At 54.4% G+C, this 19718-nt stretch overlaps 1 protein-coding gene across 6 annotated transcripts in view; it reads left to right on the plus strand.

Moving 5' to 3' along the window:
- The window catches only part of FARP2 (FERM, ARH/RhoGEF and pleckstrin domain protein 2), a 105709-nt gene that overhangs the window by 83338 nt on the left and 2653 nt on the right, over window positions 1-19718 (plus strand). For 4 of the 6 annotated variants that reach the window (XM_023260008.2, XM_045034746.1, XM_045034745.1 and 1 more), the window contains 9 exons: window positions 1015-1104; window positions 1472-1605; window positions 1999-2080; window positions 6068-6305; window positions 8909-9039; window positions 14381-14449; window positions 15039-15128; window positions 18454-18764; window positions 19507-19625. In XM_023260008.2, the coding sequence (XP_023115776.2) occupies window positions 1015-1104; window positions 1472-1605; window positions 1999-2080; window positions 6068-6305; window positions 8909-9039; window positions 14381-14449; window positions 15039-15128; window positions 18454-18764; window positions 19507-19625 (1264 nt within the window). The remainder of the gene's footprint in view (window positions 1-1014; window positions 1105-1471; window positions 1606-1998; window positions 2081-6067; window positions 6306-8908; window positions 9040-14380; window positions 14450-15038; window positions 15129-18453; window positions 18765-19506; window positions 19626-19718) is intronic. The other 2 variants (XM_045034747.1, XM_023260010.2) reach the window with 2 other exon arrangements.

Genomic DNA, 19718 nt, shown 5'->3' on the forward strand with positions numbered 1-19718 from the left:
TGCCGGCAGGGGCTGCGGCCGCCCCACACCTCCGGCCTCCACCCTCCCCGCTCTGCCCTTCCTCCCACTGCTGTCGCTCCAGCGCGGGGGCCTCTACTCCTGGGGGAGTCCCCGGTGCCTGTGTGCCGTTGGTATGTGCTCTGTAGGTGTTTGCTTGGTGGCCTCAGGGACAGCCAGCCCTAGAGAAGTCCTCGGCCGGGTGGGGGAGCTACAGGGGAGCGTGCAGGGATAGAACAGAGCAGGGTGTCAGCCAGGTGGGACAGGACGGAGGAGGGACCTTCGTGCCGGACCTTGACAGAGGCGGCTACCTGAGGTGCTCATGGCGTGGAGGAGCCCCGCAGGGCTGAGCAGGGCCACCCACGTGGGGCATGCGGCCTGTCCTTTGCTGGCCTGCCGAGAGCTGGGTGTGGCGTGGCCCAGGTTCCCAGGGGGGCCTGCGGCAGCCCTTCCTGCTCCCGAGGGTCGGGTCCCCTCCCTGCTGATTTGGCTGCCGGCACCCTAGAGTCAGGCAGAGGCCGTGCCGACGGAGAATTCGGAGCTCCCAGGGCGGGGTCATCTCTGGCCCTGCACTCAAAGCGTGTTAGCCGGCCTGGTGCTCTTGACACTGGGCACAGTTAGGATGTTTGGCAACTTTAATGACTTTTTTGTGAGTTCAGCTTAATCGTTTCTAGTCACATACATGCGTGTATACGGACACATGTATCTGTTAACCAGCTACACCCCTGGCAGCGATACCAGAACAATAATTTCGCTACAAAACCAGTAATAAGCTTCAGAACATGTTGATGTTTGAACAGTGATTTTTTTTTCTCCCTCCAAAAAAGTAACATAAAATGGGGAAAACGTGTGAAGGAGATCCATCTGGGCTTATGTTTGGACTCACAAGTAAATCCCTCCAGGAATTACAGATGAAAAGCGCACAATGATGTCAGCTTGGGCAGAAGAAAGCGAGAGCCGTGAGCGTGGGCGACGTGGCCGACAGACACACGCTCACACTGTCTGTGCCTCTTGCAGAGCATGGCAGCAGATGAGGCCTATTTCATAGCGAAGGAGATTCTCGCTACAGAACGAACATACCTGAAGGATTTAGAAGTTCTCACTGTGGTATGAAACCTAAATCCTTTGTTACTTTGTCTTCTTTAATATAATCGACACCAGAAATAGAGCATCTGTCCTGAGAAGTAGCTCTTGGCCACCATGAGATATGCATGTTTATGTTCTATTAAACATGTTTGCCTTCAAGCCTGTCTTAGAGTCAGAATAGTGAGTCCAAGTTTTTTTGTAAAACTAGTATCCATTTGAAGCTTTTCACCCAGAACTGTTTTCGTATGTTGTGAAAACTGGGTGATCAGCCAAGAGGATAGCGTAGCACCGATTTGAACAACGGGGAATCCGGGATCGGTGCCGTGTGTCCTATAGCTACAGACCGTCGGGGGCGAGGTTCCTCGGTCACCCTGAGCTCTTCCTGCAGTGGTTCCGCAGCGCGGTGGTCAAGGAGGACGCCATGCCTGCAGATCTGATGACCCTGCTCTTCTCCAACATAGACCCCATCTACGAGTTCCACAGAGGCTTCCTGCGCGAGGTGGAGCAGAGGCTGGCACTCTGGTAACACCCTGCACGCTTGGGCGGCCCCTGCCCTGGACCCCCACACGGCCAGCTCCGCCGATGTAGCTGTATCACTGCCCTCAGGAAATTCCCGGCTTCAGAAACGAACTCACAAGAACCATTGTTTGGTCGAAGCATATTTTTAGAACTTGTGGGAGGGGTAGACCTGTAACAACAGCCACTTTTATTCTTCCTTTTCCGTAAGAGAGAACGAAGTAAAGGTAGATCCACTTTTTTGCCTCGTTACCGTCTTCTGTCAAATACGGGCCTCCCACCTTGAAGCATCTCACTGCCATTCTAAGACTGGGACAGCCAGGCACACTAGCGTCAAAAGTACAGCTCGCAAGTCTTAACAAGGTTTTGACCGTATTTGTCCATCTCTGTCCACTCCAGGGAAGGGTCTTCCAGTGCCCATTCCACAGGCGGCCATCAACGAATCGGGGACATCCTGCTCAGGAACATGCATCAGTTAAAGGTACCACGTGTTGGTGTGATAACTCCATACCTAGCAGATGACAGTGCGCCCTCAGCGTTGCCCTCAGAGCAGCATTCCCTCAGAGCAGTTATCCCCTCAACACAGCTTTCCCCTCGGGGAAGCTTTCCCCTCAGGACAGCGTTCACATCAGGACAGTTTTGTAGGCAGGACATGTTTCTCCCCGGGGAAGTTTTCCCCTCAAGACAGCACTCCACTCAGGACAGCGTTCCCTTCAGTTCTCTTCAGGACAGTGTTCATCCAAGAATAGCTCCCCTCAGGATAGCGTACCCCTAAGGATTTGCCCCAGGGCCGTTTTCCCCACAAGACAGCATTCACCTGAGAACACTGTTCACCTCAGGATACGATTCCCCTAGAACATGGTTCACCCCAGGTCAGTATTCCACTCAGGACAGATTTCCCTGCAGGTGAGTTTTCTCCTCAGGACAGCATTCACCTCAGCACAGTTTTCCTCTCAGGACAGACTCCCTTAGAATAGCTTTCCCTTAGGACTGCATTAGCCACAGAGCAGCATTCTCCTGTAAAGAGCGTATGCCTCATGACAGTCTTCCCCTCAGGACAGCATTCGCCTGAGGCAGTTTTCCCCTCAGGATTGTGTTCCCATCAGGACAGTGTTTGCCCCAGGGCAATTTTCCCCTCAGGACTGGACTGCATTCCTCTCAGGACGGCATTCCCCTCAGGACTGTACAGTGTTCCCCTCAGGACAGCGTTCCCCCTCAGGATCGGACTGCATTCCCCTCAGGACAGCGTTCCCTTCAGGACTGGACCATGTTCCCCTCAGGACAGCCTTCCCCTCAGGACCAGACTGCATTCCCCTCAGAAGAGTGTTCCCTTCAGAACTGGACAGCCTTCCCCTCAGGACAGCATTCCCCCCAGGACTGGACTCCATTCCCCTCAAGACATTCCTTCCCCTCAGGACCAGACTGCCTTCCCCTCAGGACAGCGTTCCCCTCAGGACTGGACAGTGTTCCCCTCAGGACAGCGTTCCCCTCAGGACTGGACAGTGTTCCCCTCAGGACAGCGTTCCCCTCAGAACTGGACAGTGTTCCCCTTAGGACAGCATTCCCCTCAGGGCTGGACAGTGTTCTCCTCAGGACAGCCTTCCTCTCAGGACAGCCTTCCCCTCAGGACCAGACTGCCTTCCCCTCAGGACAGTGTTCCCTTCAGGACTGGACCATGTTCCCCTCAGGACAGTCTTCCCCTCAGGACCAGACTGCATTCCCCTCAGAAGAGTGTTCCCTTCAGAACTGGACAGCCTTCCCCTCAGGACAGCATTCCCCCCAGGACTCGACTCCATTCCCCTCAAGACATTCCTTCCCCTCAGGACCAGACTGCCTTCCCCTCAGGACAGCGTTCCCCTCAGGACTGGACAGTGTTCCCCTCAGGACAGCGTTCCCCTCAGGACTGGACAGTGTTCCCCTCAGGACAGCGTTCCCCTCAGAACTGGACAGTGTTCCCCTTAGGACAGCCTTCCCCTCAGGACCAGACTGCCTTCCCCTCAGAACAGTGTTCCCTTCAGGACTGGACCATGTTCCCCTCAGGACAGTCTTCCCCTCAGGACTGAACTGCATTCCACTCAGGACAGCTTCACCCTCAGGACTGGAAGGCATTCCCCTCAGGACAGCGTTCCCCTCAGGACTGTACAGTATTCCCCTCAGGACAGTCTTCCCCTCAGGACTGGACTGCATTCCCCTCAGGACAGCATTCCCCTCAGGACTGGACAGTGTTCACCTCAGAACAGTTTTCCCCTCAGGATAGTGTTTGCCTCAGGACAGAATTCACCTCAGGTCATTTATCCCCTCAGGACAGCTCTTTCCAGGGGAGTTTTCTCCTCAGGATAGTGTTCACCTCAGAGTTTTCCCTCAGAAAGCATCCACCTCAGGACAGTTTTCCCCTCAGGTCATTTTTCCCCTCACGGCAGTGTTCCCCTCAGGGCAGCATTTTGCTCAGGACAAAGTTTTCTTCATAGTAGCCTTTCCTTCTGGGCAGTTTTCACCTTAGGATGACACAAAAGTCAGGATGAAATTCCCTTCAGATCGGGGTTCTCAGGTCACCATTCCCTTCAGGATAGCTTTTCCCTCAGGGCTGCAAAACCTCAGGATGCCTGGGTTGCCCAGTCAGTTATAAGTCAGCTCTTGGTTTCAGCTCAGGTCATGATCTTGAGGTTTCATGAGTTCGAGCGCCGGGTCAGGCTCTGTGCTGGCAGCACAAAGCCTTCTTGGGATTCTGTCCCTCTCTGTCCCTCCCCCACTCGCACTGTTTCTGTCTCTCTCAAAATAAATACACTTAAAATTTTTTTTTCTTCATTTTTTTAAAGTTTTTTTTTCATGTTTGTTTATTTTTGAGAGAGAGAAAGAGAGAGCAAGCACGAGTGGGGAGGGGCAGAGAGACAGAGAGGGAGACACAGAAGCAGGCTCCAGACTCCAAGCTGTCAGCACAGAGCCTGACACGGGGCTTGAACTCATGAACCGCGAGATCGTGACCTGAATGAAAGACGCTCAATCAACTGAGCCACCCAGGTGCCCCTAAAAATTTTTTTGAAAAAAGGCTGCAGACCCTAAAGACAGGGTCCCCTTAGTGCAGTTTCCTCTTCAGGACATCAGGACATCATTCTCCTCAGACACCCTTCCCCTAAGGACAGCATTTCCCTTAGAGCAGTGTTCCCTCAGGACAGCATGAGAGGGAATAGCGTGCTGAGGGCTGGCGCTCCTGATGCCTGCTGCTCCGTGATCCACAGTTGACCCGTATAGTTGTCGCTGTCCTTGCTGAGCTCACCAGCCGCAGTAGGATGTGCAGGACGTGTCTAGGCTGGCAGTGGGTCTTTGCACACAGGTCTGCTGGCTTATAGTTCAGGTTTTTTCCCTCAGACGTGTCAGAGCTCCCTGAAGGGAATGTGCCAAGGAAAGTACGGAGCGACTCTGGGGAGCCGAGGTCAGCGACATGGCAGAAGCAGCATGTCTTCTCATTGGGACCAGTTGTCACCGGTGTGGAAAACAATGGGGCCAGCCGTGCTTTCGCTGTTCAGGGGTCTCACTCTGGCTAAACACACCTGGGACAGGTGCCCCACCCACATGCTCATCCTGGAGCAGCCCTGCAGCATCCTGCCCGGGGACTCAAACCCACTGGTACCGCTCTGGGCTTCCAAGCCCTCATGCCCTCTCGCTGGGCTGGCCGCCGCCTCCATCCCAGGCCCGTCCTGCCTTCCAGGCAGTCCAGCCAGACTCCTGACATATTGTAGGCCCCACTCCTAGAAGCCTGCGGGGCCCACAGATCCCTCAGTTCTGTCTTCAGAGAGCCCTGCTCGGAGCCCCTTCTCTTACCCTGAGACTCGTTTGGTTTTCTGAGCCAGGTAGCAAATTCGTCATTTCTATCCCAAAAGCACTTGCACAAATTTAAAATCAAAACACACACAAATCTGTTTGAGGTTATCGTACCACAGACATTATGTGTAACATTAGTAAAACGAACTGATTTAATATTGAAACCTTCTAGAAGGTAGAGAGGGACTGGCTGGGATTATCTGTATAATACTCAGAATCATACATGTGCGCTTTGATTTGTGCTGTAAGAATATTAGGAGTGATCATTCCCACTCCAACAAGTGGCTCGAACACCCGCTCTGCTCTGCGCGTGGCTGGGACCTACGGCCTCTGCGGGGCTGAGGGCAGAGGGGGCTTGGTCTGTTTCCCTGCCGCCCGGCACCACTGTGTCGTGTGACGCAGGTTACGGCCCTCTCAGCCCCAGCCCTTCATCTGTAAAGTGGGGCTAACACCCCGTGTCCCCTCACCACACGTGGTGGTGACCCTGTGGCTGAGGCCCGCGCTCCCGTCTGAGTGCCGTCCGGTCGCACGCGCACCGGCCGTTCTTTTCTGTCTTGCCCCACTGAGATTTCCGGCTGACCAGGCTGTCCACGCGGGCCCCCCTCTCCCGCCCTCCTAACCTAAGGCCCTCCCTTTTATGCCCCAACAGGAGTTCACCAGCTACTTCCAAAGGCACGATGAAGTCCTGACGGAACTGGAAAAGGCCACCAAACGCTTTAAGAAGCTGGAGACGGTGTACAAAGAGTTTGAGCTCCAGAAAGTCTGCTACTTGCCCCTGAATGCGTTCCTGCTGAAGCCCATCCAGCGGCTGGTGCACTACCGCCTGCTGCTGAGCCGGCTGTGCGGCCACTATGAGCCCGGGCACCATGACTACGCGGACTGCCGTGGTGAGTGTGGGCCGGACAGGCGGGAGCCGGTGTGGCCCAGAGCTGGTGTGGACGGGTGCCAGAGGCCCGGCTACAGGGCAGCATGCTGGCTTTCTTACTGGGAACTGGGGAGCGCGTGGCTTCCCCCCTGGGAGGGCTGGTCTGGCCGCAGTCCCCTCCCCTCCCGCCCAGCTGCCGGAGAAGTGGGTGCCCGTCCTTTAGCTCTGCCGCTCCAGGGCAGGGCTCTTCTCTGCACGTCTGCGCAGCGTAGGGAAGGACTCCGATCGCCTCGCAAAGTCACAGTGGCCTTCTGCTGTGAGGGGTTCCCCCCCCCCCCACCCAAGTCCACTGCCGGTAGAGAGCAGCAGAAAGCTGACCCTTTCTGGCCTTGAAGCCTTGGCTCTAAAAGTCAAGCATTTGAGCCAGCATGGCCCATCAGAAGCTTCTGATATTAATGAGCTTGGTCATTTTTATTTGTGTTAAAGGGACAAAGGAGCATAAACCCAGAGCTTTTAAGCCTACAGACGACCTCTAGTTGTGCGCTTCTGGTGCCAGCCTTTGTGCAAGTCCCCTACTGTCATTGGAAGATGAAAGGTTATTTAGCTGGTCCCCACCTAGTCCTGAAGGGAGTAAATAAGATACTTTCTAATGTGTCATAGGACACTGACATCTCCCTTCCTCTTCATTCCGAAAGCAAGGGCTTTCTGCTCGATAAAAGGACAAAATTGTGGGAAATCCTCGCAAGCACATTTAGGGTGATACAAGTACAGAGCGTTTATAAAAGTCCGTTGGCCGTGGGGTGGGCGGTGCCGGCAGGGGAGGCCCGGGCTCCAGGACACGGGCAGGGAGGCCGGTGCAAGCGGAGGGGGTGGGGCCCGCTCGCTACCACCGGCTTCCCACTTGGTGGAACCCATCCCCGGGCTGATGCATGAGAGGGCTGGGGTTTTGCTGATGCAAAAACCCAGCAAGGTTGCGTGTCTGAACGTGCTGTGTAAATTGTTAACATGACACAGTGTTGATAACCCGACAGCCTGGATGGGTTTGCCTCAGAGCCTGGCCATCTCTAGAGCACTGGGAAAGCCATGGACGAAACACATGCTTAGCTGACAGCAGCGGTCAGGGCCCCTCCCCACCTGTTCCCCGACCTGCAGGGCTTCCTTGAACCTGTTGGGCAAAAGGGGATCCCTTTAGGTTGAGGCTTGCGTTGTGTTTCTTTATTTTTATCTTGTTAATGTTTATTTGTTTTTGAGAGAGAGAGACACACACACAGAGTGTGAGCAGGAGAGGATCAGAGACAGGGAGGCACAGAATGCAAAGCAGGCTCCAGGCTCTGAACTGTCAGCACAGAGCCCGACGCGGGGCTCGAACTCACGGACCGCGAGATCATGACCTGAGCTGATGTCAGGCGTTTAACTGACCGAGCCACCCGGGAGCCCCTTGTGTTGTTATTTTATCTTTCTTTCAGTAAGGGTTTCCTGAGGGCGCTGCCTGGCACTGGCTCGGGGCCACACGTGTGTGTCTGATCCCTCGACATCACTGTGATTCTGTGGAGACTCGGGCACAGGTGGGCCTGGGGACATCAGTTTGGCAGTAGGTCAGACACGTGTCCCCAGCTCCCACAGCCAACAAAGGTGCAGTGCGAGCCCACGTTCCGGCCCTGTGCTCCATGCACACAAGGCGTCTGAGAGCGAGGGACACCGGCGAGGCAGCCCGCGGTGCACCGGCAGAGCAAAGCAAGCATCCGGGTGCCCCCGCGTCCAGACTCAACGGGAGCCCTGCAGCACAGCAAGGCCGGATGCGGCAGGCGCTCAGGGGCGTGCACCGTCCCTGGGGCTCTCCCAGCGGTTCCTCCGAGGAGTGGCTCATCAAAGCGTGTGCTTTCTTATCCGATTTGATCCTCTTAAAGCTGTGAGGCAGGGGTGGGCACCCCGCTGGGAGCAACCGATCTGCAGGGGCGGAGCTGAGGGTGCAGACAGCTCCCGCTGTGCCTCTTGGGCGCACCAGGCAGTGGCCAGGCTGTCAGCGGAGGTTCTGGCGGGAGGGTGGAAGCTTCTCTGAGCCGTCCCCAAAAGGACGCTCTGGCCAAGCAGCTGCTCCCGGTGTGGCCTGGTCAGGGCGGCGTGGTGAAGGCCACCCTCCGTGGCTGCTTTTGTGCTTTGTCTGAATGAGTTTCCCGTCCTGATGATAAACCTTCATATCTGTACTGGAACTACAAGATTGGCATGTGTTTCTCGATTCAAGGAGAAAAAGGACAAAGGTTTTGAAGATGCGAATTATTCACCTTTCAACTACAGTAGCTAGTTCTCCGTAAAAAACAAATACGGCTGTGCCCAGAACGGCAATTATTCACAAAGACCATCTTCCTGTTTTCCAAGCCGGAGCGTTAGCTAGTCAGTGGTTTGGACGGAACAGGTCCAAATTTCGAGGCATCTGCAGGGACCCCCACGTGCTGTCCCTGGCAGCTGCAAACCATGGACGGCAGTCCCGTGAGGAGTTGGGAGTAGAATGTTCCTTGGGTTAAAACTGCCTTTTAAAATGCCAGTTCCTGTTACAGAGGTGTGGGTGGAGGGTTCCTCTCATGCCCACCTTCCCCGGTGCCTGTACTGAGGGGTCTCTCCTCACAGATGCCCTCCAGGCCATCACAGAGGTGACCTCCACACTCCAGCACAGCCTTGCCCGGCTGGAAAACCTCCAGAAGCTGACAGAGCTGCAGCGGGACTTGGTCGGCATAGAGAATCTCATCACTCCCGGCAGGGTGAGTGACTTCGAGGAAGTTTTTTGAGATGGTCACCTAATTGTTTGGTTTTTATCCAGTGTAGTTCACAATACATTGTTGTGTTGGCTTCGTGTGTGCAATACAGTGATGGTTCTGTGCTCCTCACGGTGAGTGGGCTCTCAATCCCCCTCACCTGTTTTACCCATCTGCCCACCCACCTCCCCTCTGGGAACTACCAGTGTGTTCTCTATAGGTAAGAGTCTTTGCCGGGGGTGGGGGGGTTGTCTCTCTCTCTCTTTTTTATTTTTTCATTTGTTTCTTAAATTCTACGTACAAGTGAGATCATAAGGTATTTATCATTCTCTGACTTCTTTCGCTTAGCATGATATTCTCTAGATCCATCCACGTGTTTGCAAATGGCAAGATTTCATTCTTTTTTATGGCTGAGTAATACCCCATCTTATCTATACACCACGTCTTCTTTATCCATTCATCAGTCAGTGGACTTGGGTTGCTTTTATATCTGGGCTATTGTAGATGATGCGTTAGTGAACTTAGAAGTGCAGATATCCTTTCAAATAGTGTTTCCATATTCTTTGGGTAAATAACCATAGTGGAATTACTGGGTCGTAGGGGAGTTCTATTTTTAATTTTTTGAGGAACCTCCACACTGTTCTCCAGAGTGGCTGCACCAGTTTGCACTCCCACCAGCAGTGCACGAGGGTTCCCGTTTCTCCACATCCTCATCAACACCTATTGTTTCTTGTGTTTTTAAGTCATTCCAACAGGTGTGAGGTAGTATCTTGTGGTTTCCATTTGCACTTCCCTAGTGATGAGTGACATTGAGCATCTTTTCATGTGTCTGTTGGCCATGAGGATGTCTTTGGAGAAATTTCTGTTCATACCTTGGATTATTTTTTCATGTTGAGTTGTGTAAGTTTTTATATTTTTTCAATACTAATCCTTTCTCAGATATGTCATTTGCAAATATGTTCTCCCATTCAGTAGATTGCCTTTTTGTTTTGCTGTTTCCTTTGCTATGCAAAAACTTATTTTGATGTAGTCCTAATAGTTTAGTTTTGCTTATGTTTCCCTTGCCTCAAGAGAGATATCTAGAAAGATGTTGCTAAGACCCATGTCAGAGAAATCATTCTGAAGTTACCTCTTCTAGGATTTTTATGGTTTCAGGCCTCACATTTAGGTCTTTAGTCCATTTCAAACTTATCTTTGTGTATGGTGTGAGAAAGTAGTCCAGTTTTCCCGGCACTGTTTGTTGAAGAGACCGTCTTTTCCCCACTGTATATCCTTGCACCTTTTGTCAAAGGTTAATGGCCATATGATCATGGGTTTATCTCTGGGCTCTATTCTGCTCCACTGCTCTATGTGTCTGTGTTTGTGCCGGTACCACACTGTTTTGATGACTACCTCTTTGTGGTACGTCTTGACATCTGGGATTGTGATGCCTCCAGCCTTGTTCTTTTTCACTTCATTGCGTGTAATTGAGACCTGAGTCACATACTGCAGAATTCATCTTTCCAAAGTGTACAGTCCAGTGGTCTTTAGGGTGCCCACAAGGTTGTGCAATCAGCATCGCTAATTCTAGAACATTTTCATCCCCCGTGAAAGAAACCCTGCACCTGTTAGCCACTCCCCTCCCCCGTCCCCAATCCACGGCAGCTACTAATCCACTTTCCGTGCATTTGCCTCTTCTGGACGTTTCCTCTAAGTGGAATCACTGTGTGGCCTTTGCATCTGGCTTCTTTCACTGAGCATTATGCTTCCGGGTTCATGTTGTAGCACGTCAGGGCCTCACTCACTTTTGTGGCTGTAAATTCTGTTCTCTGCATACAGCATGCTCTCTGTGTCCGTTCATCTGCTGGTGGACTCTTGGGCTGCTCCCCCTAATGGGGACCGTGAGCAACAATGCTGTGAACGTCTGTCCCTGCCACACAGGTCCATCTGTGAACACGTTTCCAGTTCTCCTGGGTAGACACTCAGGGATGGAACTGCTGGGTTGTATGGGAACTGGGTTTAACCTTTTGAGAAACTGCCAGTTTTCCAAAGTCTTTCAGAGTTACCGGACAGCTTTACGTTCCCACCAGGGGTGTGTTGGGATTCCGGTTTCTCTGTACCTTGTCCCTGTGAGTCTAGGCATCGGGCTGCTACACAGGGTGTCTCACCGTGGTTACGATTTGCGTTTCTCACACGGCGGATGCCAGGCCTTTTGCTGTGTGTTTGTCGGCCATTTGTGTGCCTTCTTTGGTGAAATGCCACTTCAGATCCTTTTCTCCACCCGGGTTGTCTTTTCGCTGTTGAGTTGTGAGATTCTTTATCTGTTCTGGATACCAGACACTTACCAGAATAGGATTTGCAAATATGCCCTCCCATTTTGTGGGGTGTTTTTTCACTTTCCCAATGGTATCACAACACAGAAGGTGTTGGGTTTTGTTTTTAGGGATTTCTGAAATTTTTTTATTTATTTTTTTTAATGTTTTTTAATGTTTATTTACTTTTGAGAGAGAGTGACTGTGAGTGGGGGAGGGGCAGAGAGAGGGAGACACAGAATCCAAATGGGGCTCCAAGCTCCAAGCTGTCAGCACAGAGCCCGACACAGGGCTCGAACTCACGGACTGTGAGATCACGACCTGAGTGGGAGTTGGATGCTTAACCGACTGAGCTACCCAGGCGCCCCCAGAGATTTTTGATTATCACGAAATCCAATTTACCTATTCTCTCTTGGGTTGCTCGTGCTTTAGGTGTCACAGCTGAGACATCACCGCCCAGTCCACAGTGTGAAAATATACGTCTGTGTTTTCTTCTAGAAGCTTTCTGTGTTTCAGCTCTTATATTTGTTAATGTTTATTTATTTTTGAGAGAGTGCATGAGCAGGGGAGGTTACAGACAGAGGATCCAAAGTGGACTCCATGTTGACAGCAGATGGCCCGATGTGGGCTCCAACTCACAAACAGTGAGATCATGTCCTGAGCCAAAGTCAGACGCTCAACCAACTGAGCTACCCAGGCTCCCCTCAGCTCTTATATTTAGATTTGATCCATTTTTAGTTCATTTTTATGTGTGGTGTGAGGTAGGGGTCCCACTCCATTCTTTCCCACGTGGACATCTAGTGTTCCCAGCACCATTTGTTGAACTGTCCATAGACACAGATATGCAGGTTTCTTTTTGAACCCTAGTTCCCTTCCATGGGTCTACATGTCTCCTGGCTGCTTGCTCCTTGCCTCGCCACTAATGCTTTTTGCTTTGAACTTAGTACTGTCAACCTAAGAAGACCTTTTTAAGGGTTGCATGGGGGATGTTTCTCATCTTAACACAAATTAGACTGTGGTGTGTAAGTCATGTGTCCGTGTTAGCCTTGTTAGAAGGTATGGAGAATGTGGGATCACAAAGAAAAGAAATGAGCTACACTAAAATGTATAGGAAGGGGGAGCCTGGGTGGGTCAGTCTGTTGAGCGTCCAACTTTGGCTCAGGTCATGATCTCGCGGTTCCTGAGTTCGAGCCCCGCATCAGGTTCTGTGCTGACAGCTCAGAGCTTGGAGCCTGCTTCGGATTCTGTGTCTCCCCCTCTCTCGGCCCCTCCCCTGCTCGAGCACTGTTTCTCTCTCTCTCTTTCTCAAAAGTAAATAAAACATTAAAAATTTTTTTACGTACAGGAAGGTTCTGACCTCCTGGAGTCAGGGCTTTGGTTGGTACCCAGACAGCTCTGTGTCCTTTCTCTCCTTGCCACGTGGCTGAGGGCTGCGGCTGGCTGTGAGCTCCTGGAGGTCAGTAGGGCTCTCAATACAGGCTGTTTCTCTCGGTGCTCCACGCAATGGGTTATCGGTGGTGGCCCAGGGGACCGTCACTACAGGGACTGGAAAACCGGGCGGGGTCTCTGTGTGGCCCGGCAAGTTGCTCCACGCCTGGGGCCACAGGGGACTGATGGCAGCTGCTTGGCTCAGCGCCTGGCATGAAGTGGCTGGTCTGCAAACACTTGCTGCCATAGTTGTTTTTAGCCCAAACCTCTAACGTCTTTATGACTCAGGGCTCCTGGTCTCCCTGCTTGCTAAATGCTCATGTCAGAGACAGAAGCCACACGAGAGACGTGAGCAGAGGAGTTTAAGAGCCAGGGTTATTAACTAGGAAGAAAGTTGATAATGAGGTACCAGAGGGCCAGCAGGGCCCTGTCGGAGAGGCAGGACGCAATTGCCACCCGGGGCGAGCCTGCAGCGCCGCAGGCAGTGTTTGAGGGAAGGGCAGCCACGGACCTGGGACGCACTCCCCGGAGAAGGGGCTGCTGCCCTGCGGCTCCCCCGGGGCAGAGGGGGAGGAGCCGGCTGTGTGAAGGGAGGAGCCCTGCAAACAGGACTGGGGGCCGCAGGAAGGGGCTGGGCTCCCTGCTCACCCTCAGCCGAAGAGTGAGAAGAGTGCGTGCGGCTGGGCAGGTGGGTCCGCAGGGGTGCCGCGAAGTCCTCCGTTTTACGCCCTCACTCGGTCCATTCGAGGGCCGGGGTCTCTGGCGAGTGCTCAGGGTGTGAAGCTCACGCTCCTGCTTCTCTGAAAGGAATGACAGATGGCAGCAGAATGTCTGGAAATTGTCCAAACCAGAATTCTTCGGAATTACCAGGACCGACCCTTCCCGCCATTGGTATGGGCAGTCAGGCCTGTGTGGACGCCCGAGGGCCTGGGAAGTGCTGCTTCCGGGGCAGGTGGGGAAGTGTGAGGGTGTGCCCGGGTCCTGGTGGTGCCATCAGGCCCTGGCGGCAGAGGCCGCACCCTCTCCTCCTCCATGGAGGGACAGCCCAGGACGAGTGTGGGCGGCTCCCACCAGGGCCTCATTCCTTTGGGGTGGAAAAGCCTGCGTGGTTTGGGGAATCATTTCTCCAAATGCCAGTGCCCAGGTGGCAGCTGACACTAATTACCTGTGAACATTTGGTGGGAACCAGCTGTCCCTTCCTCCCTCCCATTCTCAGGCTGCTCTGGCCGAGTTTTTCCTCAAAGCTGAACTCCAGTATCTCTGTGTCTGAACCTTCCAGAAGCTTCCCCTCAACAAGAACAGTGCCCTTTGCATTCCATGAAGGCTCTCAGCATAACTGGCCGGTGGCGAGAGGGGGCTGCAGGTGTTCAGCAGACAGTCTGGGGACCGACTTGGATGCCAAGGGAGGCAGGCGGGGGAGGGGGGAGGGGAAGGGAAGAGGTCGGAAAAGCATGGAGCGTCCTGGGTAGGAGGGCACTGTCGAAGGGTCGGACGGGGGCCTGTGAGTGGCTCATCCAGACGGGCTCAGAGGAGTATAAATGGTGACATCACCTGGCCCTCAGCCCCGCCAGCACACCACCTGCAGAGGTGGCCTTCGGCACAAATAGGACCTCATCTCTCTCTTTTAGGAGTTCATCCGCGAGGGCTGCCTTCACAAGCTCACCAAGAAAGGTCTGCAGCAGAGAATGTTCTTTCTGGTAGGTGGGGTGGGTGTGGTTGTGTCCGGTGAGCCAGTGCTGAGGCCCAGGCAAGCAGCCCCAAGTCAGACGGGAGCCCGCCTGGGATGGCACAAAACACTCGCAGCGAGGGGCCTGCCTCATTCTGTGTTCTGGGAGCCTGCCTGCAAGGCCATCAGAAAACCAGGAGATAGAAAAGTCCACATTCCCGTTGCTGCAGGAATGTTCTGCTGAGAGCTGGCTTTGCCTCAGAGAGGCCCTCCCGGCGGGTCCCCTTGATCGGCTCCCTTCCTCCTGCCACTTAGGAGACCCCAGTCTGAGCCACCCTGGCTGAGCCTGACCGGAGGACCAGCCAGAAGTCCCCACCGCCTCCAGCTGGCAGGCACTGGGCATGCGGGCCTAAGAGATCTGCTGCCTCATGTGGTTACCAGCTCGTCAAAATAATCGTGTGACTGAAAAAAAAAAAAATTCCTTTTTTGCCCCAAATCTCCAGCAAGCTGAGCAAATTTGATAACCACATAAAGGCCCCAGGCGCTCAAGTTGGTCTATTAAGACATTGAAACCTGTCGCTTGCTTTTAAGCTTCACGTAATAAAGCCTGTCGTCTTCAGTTCTCAGATATGCTGCTCTACACAAGCAAAGGGGTCACGGGTACCAGCCACTTCCGGATCCGGGGCCTCCTTCCTCTCCGTGGCATGCTGGTGAGTGCCAGGCACCGCGCCAGTGGTCGTTACTGTCCCTCCTCACGCTCCAGCCCACCTGCCGTTCCCCTGGGGGCCTGTCTCTCCTTAGACGGCACAATGGGAGACCCCAGTTGGGTGCTCAGGGAATGGGGCTGACCCAGCTCTTGGAAAAAAAAAAACCCGATCCCCTTTCACTGCTCTCGTGCTCATCCCTTCTCACATGGGCCGTTCTCTTCACGTCGTCTGATCGTTCCTAGTTCTGTCACACGTGCACATGCGCGCACAGCTTCAAAACCAGAAGTCAGCACCACCACCAAGTCGTCAGGCTGTAGCTGGGGGCTGGGCTCGGGCCTTCCCTCCATGTTCTAGGAGCTGGCCACAGGAAATGTCGCACCCCGTCTGTGCGCCGCCGTAGCGGGCCTGGGCCACCGGTGACCCTGTTGCACAGCGTGCCCTCTGTCCACACCACACACCAGTCAGCATGTCTGTGTCCCCTCAGCACAGGCTCAGCCAGACACTTCAGTGTGGTCTCTGATGAGCCCTTCGTTTTGACGTGACCCAGTTCCCCAGCCTTACCTTTTGTGGTCGGTGCTGTTCGTGGTCTGACGACCCTGCGTGAAGGTCTCAGAGAGGCTCACGCACGCACATCGACTCACTGTCCATTCGCCCTTGAGCGTAAACCTGCACTCAGCCTGGACCCTGTCTTTGGGAACGGTCAAGATGGCTGGCCAGGTTCGGGTGTTTGCCACAGAGCTGTGCTGTTGGTCCGGAACAGGCCACACTGCAGTGAGCGTCTCTCCTGCAGCCCCGCCAGCCTCCCGTCCAGGTGCCCACGGGTGGGGGCTCAGACACCACTCTGCTACACTTGCCTGGTCTGCCTCAGTTTCCCCACCCTTCTTCAAGGGTGTTTTCCCCTTCCGGCCCTCCGTGTTCCTGGGCACTGTGCCTCCTTCCACTGGGCACCCGAGCCTGTAACATTTGGTGGTTTTCCCCACCCTCAGCAAAACGGGGCCTGTCCGAACACAGTCCTCTGCCTTCGCTGGAAGCAGACCTCATCTGTTCTAAAGTGTATATTTTTTTTAAATTTTTTTTAATATTTATTTATTTTTGAGACAGAGAGAGAGACAGAGCATGAATGAGGGAGGGGCAGAGAGAGAGGGAGACACAGAATCGGAAGCAGGCTCCAGGCTCTGAGCCATCAGCCCAGAGCCCGACGCGGGGCTCGAACTCACGGACCGCGAGATCGTGACCTGGCTGAAGTCGGACGCTTAACCGACTGAGCCACCCAGGCGCCCCTAAAGTGTATATTTTTTAATTATACTTTCATTATAGAAAAAAATGGAAAATATAAAAATCTCTCATAACTTTGCCACCGAGTAACACGCACTGTTGGCATTTTGCAACGTGCCCTTCAGGCTTCATCTGTACGGGAACATTTCCGTGGGTGGCACGGCGCAGTCACCTACAAGCTCTTCTGTAACTCGTTTGTTCTTGCTCAGCGCTTCATCCCTAACGTCTCCCGTGCTTGTAATAGGTGGGCTCCGTGCACATTTAATGGAGACGGGCAGTGGACTGGGAGGCCAGACTCTGGCTTTCTGAACTGTTTCCCGACATTGGACATTCTGGCTCCATTTAGTTTTTCGAAATTAGAAATAACCCCGTTGGATTTTGGTCTTTCTACACGTCTCTACGCCCGGCACGTGTTGTTCGAGCCTTGGGCACGCTCGTTTTCCTGGCTCCGAATATCAGCGCCACATCACTGCCGGAGCATACGCACGACCCGGCCTCCCACTAAGGGCATCCGAGCCTCTTTCCACGGCGTCGGGGGGCACTGGGCACTCACCCCTCATCCTTCGCAGTCCGGCCAGTGGCGCGGCTTTTGGACGGTCGTGGAGGCTGACGGAGTCCGTGTCTCCTAGAGTCTGGGGCCTCCCCGAGGAGACACGCGGGTGTCTGCTGCCACGGTCTCTGTCGGTCTGTTGGCTCTTCGTACACATTTGTGCCGCATTTTATAGATGCCGCCCGCTCGCGGAGGCCACGGATCCCTTCCGCAGCTGGCAAGTCCTGTTTGTCTCGCCTGCGGCTTGGTGTGATCTGGTAGAATTCAAAGTCCACCGGACGGTGATCGTGTCTTCCTCCTGGGACGGCACCTGGCACAGAGGTCCCAACAAATCCTTGCTGAAGGAGGGAATTCAGACATTTTTATAGTCAGATCAGTTCATCCTTTCCATCAGGGCTCCCATCCTTAGTGCGGGCTCAGGAAGACCTTCCCTGTGCCAAGATCACACCGGCACCTTTTTGTTCTTCTGATACATTCAGTTTCCTTAAGTCTCCCTCACAAACTGCCTGAACGCGTTTCCTTGCGGGCCGCCAGATGGGGACGTGCCACGTCCCCCCTTGCACTCAGCTTCCTTTGTCGAACCTGTTTCTCTCTGACCTCCAAGACTGCCCTCGTCATGGAAACACTGTGGCCTTCACACTTGGGGTGCCTGCTGGGCCTCCCGTCTCATTTCTCCGGGCCAGCCTCAGGTCACATTGTTCTGTCATGTGGGGGGGTTGCTGTGTTGGGAAGCTCCACCCCTTATTCGTCCTCCTTTTTAAAAAGTTCTTTGCTACTTTCAAGTATTTAATTCTTCCAGATAAACTGAGGAATCATTTGGACAAATTCCTTCCAGAAACAGCACCGGGATTTCTAGTTCAATGGCATTACATTTACGTGCTGACTTACAGGGAGACGAACATCGTGACCTTCTCTTGCTGGCCACTGCTCACACTTTCAGATCTTTTGTGTCCTGAGTGAGGCTTGGTGGTTGGCATCGCATGGGCCCCCCCAAAGGGAAGCCGTCTCTTCGGGGGTGGTCTGTAACCGGCTGGTTCCGGGGAACAGCCGGCCCTCATCCTGAATGCAGAGGGAAGGGTGACAGGTCTTGGCTTCAGAAAGAGAACCTGTGTGGTGTTTACGGCTTCCTCCTTTTCCATGTGAGAGACATCAGAAGTCACACGTTGGATTTAGCTGAGGTGTATGTGGCATTGCAGAAATGACCGCCCTCCTCCCGACAGGGAGACCTCTGCTGGCCGGCTTCCCAGCGTCAAAGCACCATTGCATCCCGGGAGCACCCTTCCTCGGTCACAGGACAATTTCTTGTCTGTGCTTTGGGTTTGATTGGATAGTATTTTATTTGGGAGTTACTTCAGTGAGTCACTTAGAACCGTGAGCAGTCCGTTAGGTTTTTCTCTGAAGCTAACTTTGTCAGGTTTTGGTACCAGGTTTATAAAGCGAACTGTCCATTTCCCTTTTTGATAATGAAAATGCTCAACATTTTTTCCTGTGCTTGACTTTCAGCTAATAGTGCTGGACCCACCGGTGAGTAGTTCGGTGCCCTGCGGCCCACAGCTCGCCCACCTGGGTGGCAGGTGCCGTGGCCTGGGGATCCCCATGCCCCCCGTAGCCCCTGGTAGTCAGCAGAGATTTGCCCAGCACAGGGCTTCCGAGGCACCTGTGTTGTGCTGCAGGCGCGGGCTCTGCCGGCCCCGGGCTCACTCCACACGCCCGCCTCTTCTCCCGCCACAGGTAGAAGAGGGCGAGAGCGAGCGGTCGGTTCCACACTGTTTCACCATTTGTGCAGCTCAGAAAACAGTCGTGGTGGCAGCCAGGTAAGAATGTTCCACTGTGCGCCCAGCGGCCCGGGGCGGTGGGGTGGGGCGGGGGAGTGCTTCCCTGGCACGAGCGAGGTCGTTGTGGGGCGCGTGCCCCCTTGAGCCCTGCTTCAGTTATGTGACCGGAGAGCAGGTTCTCCTGTGGTGGGAAGCGAGTGACCTTTGAGAATGTCCCCACGGAGCGGCCACGGTGCTGTTGAGCTGCCTCGACCAGGGGCAGCCCATGTGGTTAGTGGCACTTAGGTGCCCTCAAGTCGGGAGGGGCCCGGCCTCCACCTGCCCCCACGGCCGAGCCACTTCCCCCAGATCACCCCAGTGTGAAGGAGGCCTGAGCTCAAAGGTGAGCAGGCGGCTCACTGCCCTGTAGGGGCCGGGGGTCCCTGGCCCCTTCCAGAGGGGAGGCGTTTCTCCTCCCGGGAGGGCACCTGGCTCTGGGCTTCCACCCCGTCATCGTGTCACGGCTGACATCAGAGAGCACAGGACACTTAATGCCCCACCAGGAAGCCGTGGCAGCTTAATCATGAACCAGGAACGGGTCTGGTATTTCAGCGGCAGAGACTTGAAAGTTCTGGTTTCGGGAATAAAGTGTCCCTGGAGAAGCCCCCCCCCCCTCCAGGCCCTTCACCTCCCAGGGGGGTGCGGCCCTCGGACCTTCAGTCAGAGAAGCCGGCACAGCAGGGAGCCCCTGGTGGCCTGGGTCCCGTGATCCGGGCGCTGAGCCTCGGCCCTCCCCCACCAGCACCCGCCTGGAAAAGGAGAAGTGGATATGTGACCTGAACACTGCCATCGACGTGGCCAAGAGCGGGGGTGACCCGTCCCCAGTGCTGCCAGGCAGCGTGCTCTGCGCTCCTCCCTGCAGTGAGTTCCGGCCGGGACGCCCCCTCGGGGACCCCGCTGCACCTAAGCTTCCCTACAGATCCCTTTTCTTGGTCACAGGCCTCCTGCCGGCCC

Source organism: Felis catus, chromosome C1 (assembly GCF_018350175.1).
Source record: "Felis catus isolate Fca126 chromosome C1, F.catus_Fca126_mat1.0, whole genome shotgun sequence".
Classification (NCBI taxonomy): domain Eukaryota; kingdom Metazoa; phylum Chordata; class Mammalia; order Carnivora; family Felidae; genus Felis; species Felis catus.